Below are 13678 nucleotides of genomic sequence, written 5' to 3'. Positions count from 1 at the left end.
ATGTAGTGTCCATGTAATTTCGCTAGGTGGCGGTGACGCAATTCAATTCAAGGGAGCTTTATTGACATGAGAAAACGTTTACAAAGCAAGTTTCAAAACAATAAAAACTGTTGAAAATGGGGAACATATAGCCTATAGAGGAGTGGGTACAGCATTGTGTAAACAGAGCTATGTCACATCGTCGTGTCATTATGTACATTATAGGGTATGAAGCCTTTTGGAAGAAATATCAGCATTCAATTTTCTTTTTTGAGTGGTGCTAACCGCTCCTATAGACCGCTTTTTTACCAAAACCATGGTGTCACAAATGATGATGACACAAGTCCGTTAGACCAATGAAACACTTCGATTCTGTTGATCTGTCCATGATGTCATAGTCACATAGGCACCCGATTGGTTAACTCTGATTTATAACGCGTTTAGGCCGCCTAATTACGTCATAAAAAATTATTGAGTGGTGCTAACCTTGAATTTCTCAATTGTATGAGTCATGTATTATCTATAATACATGAAAACAAACCACACTTTTAGACAGAGCGCTTTAATCACAGGGCCCTGTCTAAAAGTGTGGTTTGTTTTCATGTATTATAGATAAAAATACATGACTCATACAATCAGCAATGTCAGTTCTCTGAGGTTTCATGAAACAAAATGTATAATAAAACACACTGATAACAGATTTCACAAAACCGAATGAATCTCATCTCAGTAATGTTCTGACGGAACGTGATGTGCTTCTGAAGACAGTGAATCACGTGATTTCCTACTGTACTTTTCCTGCCACAAGTTGTATTAACTTTTCTCCAAAAACAGACTGTATAGATTATAACTAAATAGTATAAACAATAAAGAGCCACCTGCATGACAGAATCAAGACAGGACACAACAACTCCATTGAAAGCACTCTGTCAGGCTGCTGTGTCACAGCCTGGTATGGCATCTGCACCATTAAAAAACGGAAAAGCCTACTGTATGTTGTGGTGCGTTGGGCCAAGTACATAATGGCTCTCCTCACTCCATGAGCCGTACGATGAGCAGTGTGTAGTCAAAGCTCACTGAACAGGACAGTCACCACCCCAGTCACAACCTCTTCATCTCACTTCTACAGCCGTGGCCATGGAAGGAGGTCTAGTATCAAATGCAAGAGCACCAGCTTTCTGAACAGCTTCCTCCCGCCTCAGACTGTTGAACAAGGCCTGAACACCGCATGTCACCCGGCTGGCCTGCCACAATGGAACACTTTCTTTGACTGACTGTTTTTTCTATGTTGGATTGCCTACCTTCATGTGGATTCTTCCCCTATGACCTACTTTTCCTTTGAAAACTTGGAACTACAGTACCATGTGCCATGTGTGCCACTGTTATCTGTGAGGATTTTGAAATCACCTGACTCATTTTTATTTTTGGAATATTAATATATACAAAAAAAGGTAATGCTGTCACTAATGAGGGTAACATGAGTTAACTAGACCAAATGTTCCGCCCCAGGATAACGGATGATTCTTTGGTCAAAATAATCGTGGTATGAAATTCAAATACTTCGGCTTTGCCGAAATAATTAGTATAGGGTCATAAACAAAAATCTAGAGGCAAATAAGATCACTGGTTGCCTAACTGACGACCACCAGAGTCATCAGGCTCTGGTGGCAGATCTGGTTATGTCCAGAGATGGTTCCGTCCTCTGTATGGTGTAAAGGTCGGGACACACGAAAACCTTATATAGTCTGAGCAGACCTCTAGACTGACATCATACACAACACAAAGAATATTGCCATGCATGCCTATCAACACTGATTCACGCAGGCGCCTTTACAGGAATTAGTTTGCACCGCTCACTTCGCACGGTGATGATGACACAAGTCCGTTAGACCAATGAAACAGTTCGATTCTGTTGATTTGTCCATGATGTCATAGTCACATAGGCACCCGATTGGTTAACTCTGATTTAGAACGCGTTTAGGCCGTGTAAAATACGTCATAACACGTTTAGGCCGCCTAACCTTGAATTTCAAAATTGTATTAGATTAACTCTTTCTACGCTTTGAACGTTCCCGTTCGCCCCATTTTTTACAGAACCTCAATGCCAATTGTACGTTCTTTGGCTCGTTCTTTTGTACCTTGGTTTGATGTCTGTAAGCTGATGAGGGGTCCCGCCGCCGTCTACTGTAATCACATGGCGAGCAGTGATGTTCTTAAAAATCCATTATGCGTTTACATCAACGGAGACCATTTCGCTTCCGTGTTGATATCTCTGGCCCAGGGGCTTTGTTGCCAATGTGTGTTCCTAGACCATGGGAGGAGGAAGCGGCCACATTAATGGCATTACGCCCCCCTCTGCTGGCTGGTCAGCGAAAGCGCATGCAAAAAAGGCCAAATAGGCCAAGAGTCAAAAAAAAAAAAAAAAAAAAGGCCAACATTCTACTATAACATTGCAAAGGTAAGCCGCTTTTTGATGGCACCAGACCCAATAAATAAATAAATAATCTGGCGGTAGGAGAGTTAATATTCACTTATAAGCGATAACATAACCACACTTTTAGACAGAAAATGTGCAGTTTGTGGCCTTTGATCGGTCCGAGAAATCTTACTCCCCTGCTCTCTCCCACCCTTCCTGTCTCTCTATACTGAATGACTATCAACATTCAAACATAATTGCCCCAAAATTATATATATTTATTTATTTCTGAGCGGTGCTAAACGCTCCTACGTCTTGCTTTGCCTGTTTGTATGTAGGCTACGTATGTAGCCTACATATTAGTATTAACCAATTAAATTTCATCTGAGAGATGACGTTATTGTAACTCATTTCTACATCTATTGTGATGTAGAAATGACATCATGTAAATGATTGAATGGAATTGGTTTATATTGATGATGTATATTGTGAATATTAATTATTAACCTAGTGATTGTGAATGCTAGCTTGACGATGCTGATAAATGCTGACTTGGCGATTGTGAATACTAAACTGCTCATGTTGAATTCGGCTAATTCATGGTTAGAACAGCTATTGATTGATCACGGCCATTTGATTGAAGACACACAAAGCATATATGATTATTTAAAGAAAAACAAGGCTTGAAAATTGTCCACAATGTATCTCCCTAAATATATTTGCACCGCTCACTTCGCACTGGTGCGATTTTCTTTTTTGATGCACGGATAGACGATTCTACTTCCTTGTTTACCATTCACCATGGTAACGTGGCTGCAATAGGCTGTATGCGAGCCATGACATCACATCTGTTGTCTTTCCATTGTCAGCTTTTCCACCCAAAATTCCGGTCTTACTTCGTTCCGTTTTCAACCCCGAAAATGCAGTTGTCGTCTGAACAGAAGGTATATCTGACTTTTCATGTTGTGGAAATTCTCGTTGCAACGTCGCCGTGTAAACGACCCCTTAGTCTGCTCTTTTTCTTTTGGCTACAGTTCTCAGAATATGGACACTAGGGTTCAAGTTGTTAATATAAAAAGGATTGGAAGATTTGGAGGACCCCTTGTAGTAACTCCGGGGACCCCGGACCCCCTGTTGAAGACCCCTGATCTAAACCTTTTAGAGGGATATTACACTTGGAGGTTAAGCAGAATAATAGAGAGCTATATAGAGACAGATAATACAGACCGTGGCACACTTTCTGCTGGTTAGTGAGAATCTTGCGAATCTCATTGAGCCAAGAGACTTTCACCTCCAGTGAGGGAGCCTATAAACACCAACGAGACCACAGACAACACAGCACAAAGCCAGTCAGAATATGTGTGTGTGTGTGTGTGTGTGTGTGTGTGTGTGTGTGTGTGTGTGTGTGTGTGTGTGTGTGTGTGTGTGTGTGTGAGAGAGAGACAGAGAGAGAGAGAAAGAGCAGAGGTTTCACCTGCACTATGTACACCTCCTCCCTGCCGCTGTACCAGATCTCAAACTTCTTCAGATCTCCCTTAACGTTTTCCGTGATGCCCACTGCACTCATCTGCAGCACAGAAAGAACACATCCAGGTGAAAGTGATGCCCACTGCACTCATAATCTACAGCAGTGGTTCTCAACCTGTGGGTTTGGACACCCAGGGGGGTCCCCAAATTATTTTGGGGGGGTCCCCAGATGATTAACTTAATGTGAAACATTGTTTTCTCACTCAATAGTAGGCCTAAACAAACCAACATAGAGTTTAAGCGTATCTAGAGGGTATCTGCACATTTCTAAAGTGACAATTTAAGGACATTTAAGACACTTTTAATACCTCTAAAATAAAATAAACGTTGGCCATATTGTCAAATATTAAAGGCAGAAATTGCAGAAACATGCTCACAACGCCTCGCAGCGTTGTGTGAATGTAGATCGGCTATTTTCACAACAGAAAAGTGTTATACAAAATGTAACGCCTCAACACTTAGTGCTCGTCAGGGTGGGGGGGTCCCCAGTTCAAATATGATTCCTTTGGGGGTCGTGGCCTGAAAAGGTTGAGAACCACTGATCTACAGTACAGAAAAACACATGCAGTCAAAGTGGTGACTTTTCAGGGCATCACTTAGAAGAAATTAGTGGAGGTACTTCTACAGCAATCTGGCTAACCATCAAAAAAAAGGGAACGCCCACTCTGTTTTGTTTCCTTTTAGCATCAGAGTCTGTGCTTGAGAGATTATTTCTACAGTAGCTGGACGCCTGCAGAGCCACGCCGTAAAAAGCGCCATAAAAAGCGCCGTAAAAAAGACAGAGACCATTTCTCCTTTAAGACATGAGGCCGATTCTACGAATGCATTCTAAATCAGTGGTTTAACAGTCTGTTGGTACTGCTGCCTTCAGGGAAGAGGCAGCAGAGCATCACAGCCAGCACAAGCAGACTGACACATGTAGTTCCACCCCAAGGTTGTAAGAATGCTAAATACGTCTAAAAACAATGAACATTTTCTGTGGTGTTACTTTTTAGTATTGTTATTTATGTACTGTTTTTTCATTTCTGTGTATTATGAAGCACCCCCAACCTTAGATTTTCACAGTGGCAAGTACAGTACTTGCACATCCTTGCAATAAACATCTTGAATCTTGAAATCTAGTTTGACACTTTTTGTTTGGCTCTGCACTTTTTTTTATTAGTATTTAAGTATTATTGCTTGTCTTTTGACTTAGTTGACACTTATGTATATGTATGTACAGTATATGTGTATTGTGTATATATATTTTTGGCACTGCACTGATAAGTAGCTACCGGTAGTTCCCAATGTATGAATGAAGGGACCAGTGTAAGCACTGAGTTCGCAACTTGCTTAGGTAAGCACTATAGGCTACTTTGAGTATTCTTTTCTTGACACTCTATATACGTATACTGTATATATTTGTTTTGTTTTTATAACTTTTTACTTTTGCTCTGTATGCTGTTTCTTTTACCTTGTTTGTTTTTTCGCTGTTCACAACAGTACTTTGGGTGCCTCTGGGTGACTGAATTTCCCCCGTGGGATAATAAAGGTATCTATCTATCATCTATCTATCACTTTCAAGTTCTTTTACAACCTGTACAAGCTCATTCAGCTCATACAAGCACGTGTACGAGCTTGTACATCTGCAATTTTTGAATAACCAACGCTAAAATCTAAAATAACATAGATGCTATTGCAGTTTTAATGTGTTAAAATGTAGGGATGTATCTTCGTTTCAGGTGGCATTGCATTGGAACCAAAGACCCAGAGCTAGCCGACGGGGACTGACACCGTAAAGAGTGGTGACCTTCAAGTGAGAGCGGGGGTGCCACTGCCAGTGATGCCCCGCCACCCCGCCAGGCTTTTATCGAGCCCACAAGTGAGCGTTTTCTAATATTTTGTGGAAAGACGTGAGACGAAAAATTCTGAACAGAACTGGTATTTCTTTGTATTGGCCAGTTGAGTGACTGTGAGTACAGGTTGGCTGGTATCAATACACTTTTAGACATGTTTGTGCCAGCGTGGGTGATCTGATTTAATTCTTGATCGCCTCTTGTCTTGATTGTTTAAACATGACGTAATGGGCCGTAAACAGCCAAAAGCTGATTGATACAGGATCTTTTCGAGCTCCATCCCAACACACAATAAGCCTGCTCTGAGAAGCTCAGCTGAATGAGTTCTGACTCTGAGTTCTAACGGCCAAATGCTGTAGCCGAAAGCCTAGACAGCGAGTACTGATTGATCAGATAATAATATACGCTCTGGGTGGATTGGGCTGTGACATTGAGACTCCAGGACAGTGTTTGTCAAAGTGGGGTGCTGGATATTGATAGTTTGGAACACCCAGGTACACAGAGAACAAGAGAGTCCAAATGGAACCAATGTACCATTACAGCCAGGTCCACTTGGTTCTATTTGCACACTCTCATAGTTTGAAAGGCAATGGGTGTCCATGGCCTAAAATACATACCAAACCGTGGTTGAAATGTGGGAACTATTGCTCTAGAACACACTGAGACATCATATTTGGAGAAGCATCCCTTTCATAAAGTAAAATTAACCCGATCCATCAGGTAAACAAACCCTCAGGCAGTGCTTGAAGCTGTAGAAGGGCGTCCTGTCGTGTTGTGTGTCGTCGTCGCGCCGCTTGCAGAACAGCAGGGCGTGCTCGTACAGGAACAGGTGCCTCTGCATGGGCTTGAACCGGGCCAGTTCCTTCATGCGCACCGCCGCTCGCTTGTGACTGATCCACACACTGAAGCTGCCCTGCAACACCACCCGACCCAGCTGAGTCAGGTCACCCTGGGATGGACGGACGGACAGATGGACGGATGGATGGACGTACAGACAGACAGCAGACACAAGTTTGGTTGGTAGATAAGGGATGGATGGATGGATGGATGGATGGATGGATGGATGGATGCATAGTCTGTTCAAGGACACGTGATATTTTTTCATAGCGACAATCGGGCAAGCCCCACCCTGCCAGCGTGTGATTGGCTGAAAGACTTGCATTCAGCAGTCCAACGCACTACAGTCCCTTTGAGCCGCATTCGGACGCAGGTCAATATTTACCATTCTGTCCATAACGGCACATAACTCGGTAACGGCGCTGAGTCGGCTCATGTGCCGGTCGCACCGTTCGTCACGGCGACTCGCTCGCTACCGCTCGCTCGGTGACTCACAGGGCTCATCGGCGCCTGAGATGGCGCACCTCCGTCATGGATAATAATACCGCCTGGCCAATCACAGCTCTTCTTTTCTGGGACTTGCCCGATTCTTGCTACGTTTGTTATTTTAAATCTACGTTGAGCATTAAGTGATGAATGGCTACCTGGTATCCAGTGATGGCTATCTGATGCATGGAGTCGTTAACAGACTTCAGCAGCTCCAGCATGCAGTCTAGCGCCTCCTGGAGCTCACAGCGGTACTGCTGCTCCGTACAGTGTTTCAGCAGTTCCTGCACAGGGGGGGAAATGACACAATGTTTCAATGTTAGTTTCTGTCTGTGTCTGTAAAATATATTTATATTTCTGCTTTTTGGAGAAGACAGACAGACAGACAGGAAGGATGGATAGGAAGCAGGGATGACATTCTTATTGAAATCTACACTGTCATCTATCTGTCTGTCTGCCAGCCTGCCTGCCTGCCTGTCTGTCTGTCTGTCTGTCTGTCTGTCTGTCTGTCTGTCTGTCTGACTGACTGTTCTTCTATCTCACCCACCAGTGGTCCTTGAGAAGGTTCTAGGTGGTCCCCAGCTAAATGATGGACAGTTGGTAACCAAAAGGACCCTTATAGAGCTTTAACTCTTGAGAGTGTAAAATCAAACCAAATCGACCCTTACAGTTCCATTTGGTTTCATTTCATTTCACGCTATTTCACATTATTGTATCTGCATTACTTAATTTACAAGAAATCACAATTAGAGAATGTAGAAGAATTGTTATTTTGATCAACATTTGCCTGTTAGCTCTATGGTACCAACATCAATACAGCATGGAGGAATTGTGGAATTGTGGAAGACTTATCCAAAGATAACAACATATTCTTGGGTCTGAGAGGCTAAATCTCATCAAATGGTGTTCCGTGAACTCAAATGCAGAATAAATGGACCTTGAAATGAAAAGGGTTGAAGACCACTGATCTATCTGACACAAATTTTACAACCATTAAACCACTCCCCAGATTAAAAGAACACGTTATCCGAATTAGCAATATCGTCAAAACGGTCAAACGACAAACTTGACGTGATTACTGCAGGGAAGGAATTGCTTTTTGGCTTGAATTCTTGCCATCACAAAACCCCAGGGGCTCGGATGACTTTTGCATGTAGCGCACACACACACACAACAAGCACCGGGGTTTATGCCACAGACAGAAAGGCCATCTTGCTGAGTGGGCGGCGGCATTCTTTCCATTTAATGGATTGAAGTGGACATAATAATTAATGGACCGGGGGAATTATGCGGGCTGCATGCAAAAGTCACCGCCGTGTCTCTCGGATAAATCAATGTGAGCGTTGAGCACTATGCATGCATGTAGGGGTTTCAGTCTGTGTTTTAATTAACCAAATTGGTTTATATAGCTTATTCACAGTATGACGTTATGTTTTCCGTATACTGTAGTCTCATGTAGCCAGACGATTCGATGACTAGTTTCTAAGTCTGTATGGAGTTAAATGCGGAAGTCTACCAATCAGTGGCCATCGCCATGCTGGCTTATGGTGGGCCATTTTTTACAAAATGTTTGCCACAGACGTACAAAATGAGCAGAAAGTAATATTACCAGTGCTAGCTATGAATGACCATAACAGTTTTGTAACTTTGAGAGTGTACAAATGGAACCAAATGGACCAGGGTCCAATTGGTTCCATTTGTACACTCTCAGAGTTAAGGGGGTCCATGCAAATACAACATTTGAGAACAACTAGTACTAAATCCTCGCCTCGTACCCGCCCTCTTCCGGAAACCATTTCTGGAGAACGGAAGTTGGTTGTTTACTAGGCTAACTAAATCCTACTATGCCATAGTGTCATAGTAAATCAGTGTCATTACATATTCTGAAAAAAATGGAGACTTGACATAATTGCGTGTTATGATCAAAATAAGAACATAATGGTGTGTAAAACAGAAAATCTAATATTTGCCACGGACAAGACCAAGTCTTTGCCACAGACACATTTGCAGTGTACGGACATGTAGATGACCCCTGCTACCAATTAAGCAAACCTCTCTGTCTTCTCCTTTGGGCAATTGGCCCAAACAAATAAACGGTGCATGACTGCCACCGACTGATCTCTTGTAGCAATGACTACTTACAGTTCCCATCCCTCTCTATGATGGACAGCTTTTACCTCCGCATACTTGTTTAGAAATTCAGTACAAGTGTGCATGGTTTAGCTTTGCCTTGACCTCAAGTATGCATACTTTGCATAGTGCTGTTCCTGTCTGTCTATCCCGTGTACCAGTCCAGACCTACAGAAGCATGACATTGTTGAGTTGAAGTAAAGTGTACAGAACCTTGAGTAGCAGCTGGTACTTGGTGAGGCGTTGGACCGGTTTCAGGAGATAGGAGTCCAGGCCCAGCTTGTGATCCAGCCTTTTCTGGCACTCCTGAGAAGAGAAGAGAAGAGAAGAGAAGAGAAGAGAAGAGAAGAGAAGAGAAGAGAAGAGAAGAGAAGAGAAGAGAAGAGTGTTGATTATAGTTAACTATGACGAAATATATTTGTCGACTGTGTTTTTTTCACTGACGAAAACAAAATAAAAACGAAATAAAAACTACGCTGTGATGACTAAAACTAAGACTAAATATATTGACAATTTCGTCAACAAAATAAAAACTAGACTAAAACGTTAGGGAGGGACTAGTGGAGAAGAGAGTCATTTTATGTTTGGTTGCTCTCAGGTGTTGCGTGCTGAAAATAGCCGATCTACAAGCTCACAACGCGTCGCGACCCTGAGCCTAACCCTAACCCTAACCAAGTGTAAAATCAGCCATTACCATGTCATCAAGGCCTGCCAAAATACATTTCGGTTGACTAAATCAACTGTAGATTTAGTCAACTAAAATCTTATGATATTTAGTCGACTAAAATTAGACTAAAACTAAACCTTGTCAGGTGACTAAATTATGACTAAAACTAAAATACATTTTATTCAAAAGACTATGACTAAAACTAAATCAAAATTTGCTGTCGAAAACAACACTGAAGTGAAGAGAAGAGAAGAGAAGAGAAGAGAAGAGGAGAAGAGAAGAGAAGAGAAGAGAAGAGAAGAGAAGAGAAGAGAAGACAAGAGAAGATTTCTCCCCATGGCAGAGAGGCTCACTAACAGCCCACTGACCCTGACACTATTAACTATTATTAACTTACAGTAGGTGACGCAGCAATGCTTGCTGTGTAGAGGAGTAACATTACGATTGTAAACACACATGGCTGCCTTAGTTCCCACCACACTGTACCTGAAAAAACGACGAATCAGAGCACTGTCTCCATAGCAACACGGAGCGAGGCTTGTTCTGGCAGTAGCGCTCATACACCTGGAATTTCTCCTTCTGCTCGCGTGCGACACACACACACACACACACACACACACACACACACACACACACACACACACACACACACACACACACACACACACACACACACAGACACACACGCACACACACACGCACACACATTTCCCAGTGATGTGTTAAAAAAACATTGTTCAAATGGCTGGAATTAACATGGGCGGGTGGGAGAAATACAACAATGTGCGAACACAGTAGGGCATTCCCCCAAATATTCGAATATCAAAGTCACTATTCGATGTTGTTCACCAAAGTCGAATATTCGCTTATTTTAATTTTTTATTGTTTTCTCTTTAAAAAATATATAGTTTATAAAGTTTGGCTAGATGAATGCTTGCCTCTTGCTGACTTAATATTTGACAGTTTGGCCAGTCCTGTCGAATATTCAACTATTCGAATACTTTGAGGTCGAATAATTCGAATACTAAAAATCACTATTCGTGAATGCCCTAGAACACAGCAGCAAGATTTGGTAACTGTTGTGATAAAAGAAGGCTAGAGAATGGAATACAACCACCTTAAGGACTACAAACCATTGAGTGACCTTTAGACCTGCTGCACATAAAAACAGAGCTGCTACCTTTAAACACATTTTAAATTTTTTGTTTCCAAAAGGCGTTATACCCTGTAAATATAACATGTATATAATGACACAATGTGACATAACTCTGTTTTTATAATGCTGCCTGTACCCCCTCCAACTGTAAATACGTTCCCCCTTTTCAACAGTTTTTATTATACTTTGACACTTTGCTTTGGCAATAAAGCTCAGTTGAATTGAATTGCAATCAGAGACCACTGAAATGCATCAAATGCAGGTGTTAACTAGAATTATTGAATGCTTTAACAGTGAAAAATAGCAGATATACAAGCTCTGTGAGCTTGTAGATCTTCTATTTTTGAAAAAGTCACGAATTTTTTTGCAAATCTTTGAATATGTATTTCCCCCACACTCCACGCATCCCTTACCCTCCTCAGGAAGCAGGCCCCCACCGTCTCCGGGGTCTCCAGGCAACCCTGGAGGTCCTGGAGGAAGATCCTAGATGAAGATGAACCCAGAGGACCATGATGAGGAGGCCAGAGAGGACCAGATGTGGGGGAGGAGAAGAGAGAGGAGAGAGAGAAACCAGTCCTGTGTGAGCTCATGCATTCTGTCTGTCTGTCTGTCTGTCTGTCTGTCTGTCTGTCTGTCTGTCTGTCTGTCTGTCTGTCTGTCTGTCTGTCTGTCTGTCTGTCTGTGTGTGTGTGTGTGGGCTTGTATATATTGAAAAGGTCTTATTGAGTGGCAGTGATGGATAGAGAAGAGGGACGCGCTTGTGTGTGTGTGTGTGTGTGTGTGTGTGTGTGTGTGTGTGTGTGTGTGTGTGTGTGTGTGTGTGTGTGTGTGTGTGTGTGTGTGTGTGTGTCCTGCCTGCTGTGGAATTGGTAAATCTCAGGCATGTTGCCAAACAGAACGTCCTTCTGGCTGCGGAGAGCAGAGGGCAGCAGGCTGAACATGGCTGGATCCTCCATCTCTGCTCTGTAGCCCTGGTACCAGGAGAGGAGAGGAGAGATTTGAGGTATTTGTACTTTACTTGAGTATTTCCACCCTATCACTTGAGTAATTCACCCTTTGTCAAGTCCCGCCCGTTGTCCCGCCCCTCTTCACACCCATTGGTTGCTGTGTCTTGGTGTCTTCTGTGTATTCAATTCTCATTTCAAACTTGGTTTAAGTAAAATGGAGCAGCTCAGTGGCAGTCTAGTGACTCAGCATGTTTTTAAATGTTTTTATTTCTCCAAAAATTATGTTTTAGCAAATTCAACATAAAAAACCAGGGCGGGACAAGGCAGATAGAGCCTGCTGGTTGGTCAGTCAGGGACCAACCAGAAGGCTAACAAAGGGTGAATTGTCAATACTTTTACTTCTACTCCACTACATCTCGAATCCAAATATTGTACTTTTACTCCACAACATTTATTTGAAAACCTTAGTTAACACATCTTCTGCCTAACCCGACCACATACGTGTTTACTCTGGTTAACGGTGCCCCGCCACGGCTGAGTTAACCCGACTGTGGTCAGGTTAGCTGGTTACCATTGTAACCAGGTAAACATCTGCTTCAGCGGCTGCTGGTGAGCTAAGAAACTCCATATCCCATGATGCAACGCGGCCGCCATGTGACCAAGTTTCACTTCCTCATTCAGATCAAGAAGTTAAAATATAAGGAAGGGAAACCACGTGACCGCCGGGACCGGCCATGACGCTCCTATGGGTGCCAGAATGATGGAGCCGGCTAGATCAGCTCATGAACAAACCTGGAAGAAACACTATTTATGAACGACTGAGACCTTTGTCATATAATCTGTTCAGGAATATAAAAGAAAATATATCAAAGTTTTTCTCTTTTTTCTCCTTTTTACAATCACTTGCTTTTCGATGTGCACAGTGCATAATTATATAATAATAATAACAGTAAATAATAATCGTTTCTGTCTCCGAAGTATCGCAAGATTTGGTTCACAGACAGGAAACGGTGGATAGGCTCGCGATACTGGCACCCATGATGAGCTCCATGGCTGGACATGGCGTATCCCCGTTGTCGCGTGATGTCCCTACCTCCTATTTACCTTGATTCAGATCCACGCTGGAAAAACAGCTGTTTTCTCCCCTTTTTTCTTCTCTCTCCTCACGTTGCGCGACGGGTTCATTTCCGCTCTCTCTCGTTGGAGCATGGAAATTACCGCATGGATTATGTTTTTTTCGCACGAAAGAACACACACAGAGGCACTCCAGAACAGGTAATTATTATATTGATACTTTCACTTAAGTAAGAAATTGTAGTACTTTTTGCCACCACTGGAGCGATTAAACAGGAGGACAGTGTTTGCATCTATAAGGGCCTACATGTTCCCAGTACAGACGGTGTGGCGAACGTGAGCCAGCCACCACACTCTAAAGTCCTGTTCATGTGCTGTACACAGAGTTGATCACTTCATTCTCAGAGTTAAATCAACACTCAGGATTTTGCAATGCATACCTGAACACCGTGAACCATTCCAACAAAGAATACAGTAGCGGTTCTCTTACTGCCATGGAATCACGGCAGTGAGTCCAGTGGCTCAGGGGTAGAGTGGCCGGTAGACTTCCCAGTTCGATCCCGTGCTCCCCCAGAGTTAGTGTCGAGGTGTCCTTGAGCAAGACTATGAACCCCTAAATTGCTC

The 13678-nt window shown here is 42.8% G+C and overlaps 1 protein-coding gene across 1 annotated transcript in view; it reads right to left on the bottom strand.

Annotated features, from left to right (window-relative positions):
• Window positions 1-13678, bottom strand: part of LOC308303961 (proto-oncogene DBL-like) — a gene marked incomplete at its 5' end in the record, with an annotated part of 47531 nt that overhangs the window by 6496 nt on the left and 27357 nt on the right. The window contains 8 exons of the mRNA XM_080748507.1: window positions 3623-3701; window positions 3870-3962; window positions 6488-6706; window positions 7239-7364; window positions 9424-9516; window positions 10364-10456; window positions 11447-11516; window positions 11889-12004. Coding sequence (XP_080604633.1) covers window positions 3623-3701; window positions 3870-3962; window positions 6488-6706; window positions 7239-7364; window positions 9424-9516; window positions 10364-10456; window positions 11447-11516; window positions 11889-12004 — 889 coding nt within the window. The remainder of the gene's footprint in view (window positions 1-3622; window positions 3702-3869; window positions 3963-6487; window positions 6707-7238; window positions 7365-9423; window positions 9517-10363; window positions 10457-11446; window positions 11517-11888; window positions 12005-13678) is intronic.

Source organism: Nannobrachium achirus (assembly GCF_963921795.1).
Source record: "Nannobrachium achirus genome assembly, chromosome: 19".
NCBI lineage: Eukaryota > Metazoa > Chordata > Actinopteri > Myctophiformes > Myctophidae > Nannobrachium > Nannobrachium achirus.
The sequence above is the reverse complement of the archived record's forward strand: the minus strand, read 5'-3'. Positions and strand labels throughout refer to the sequence as shown.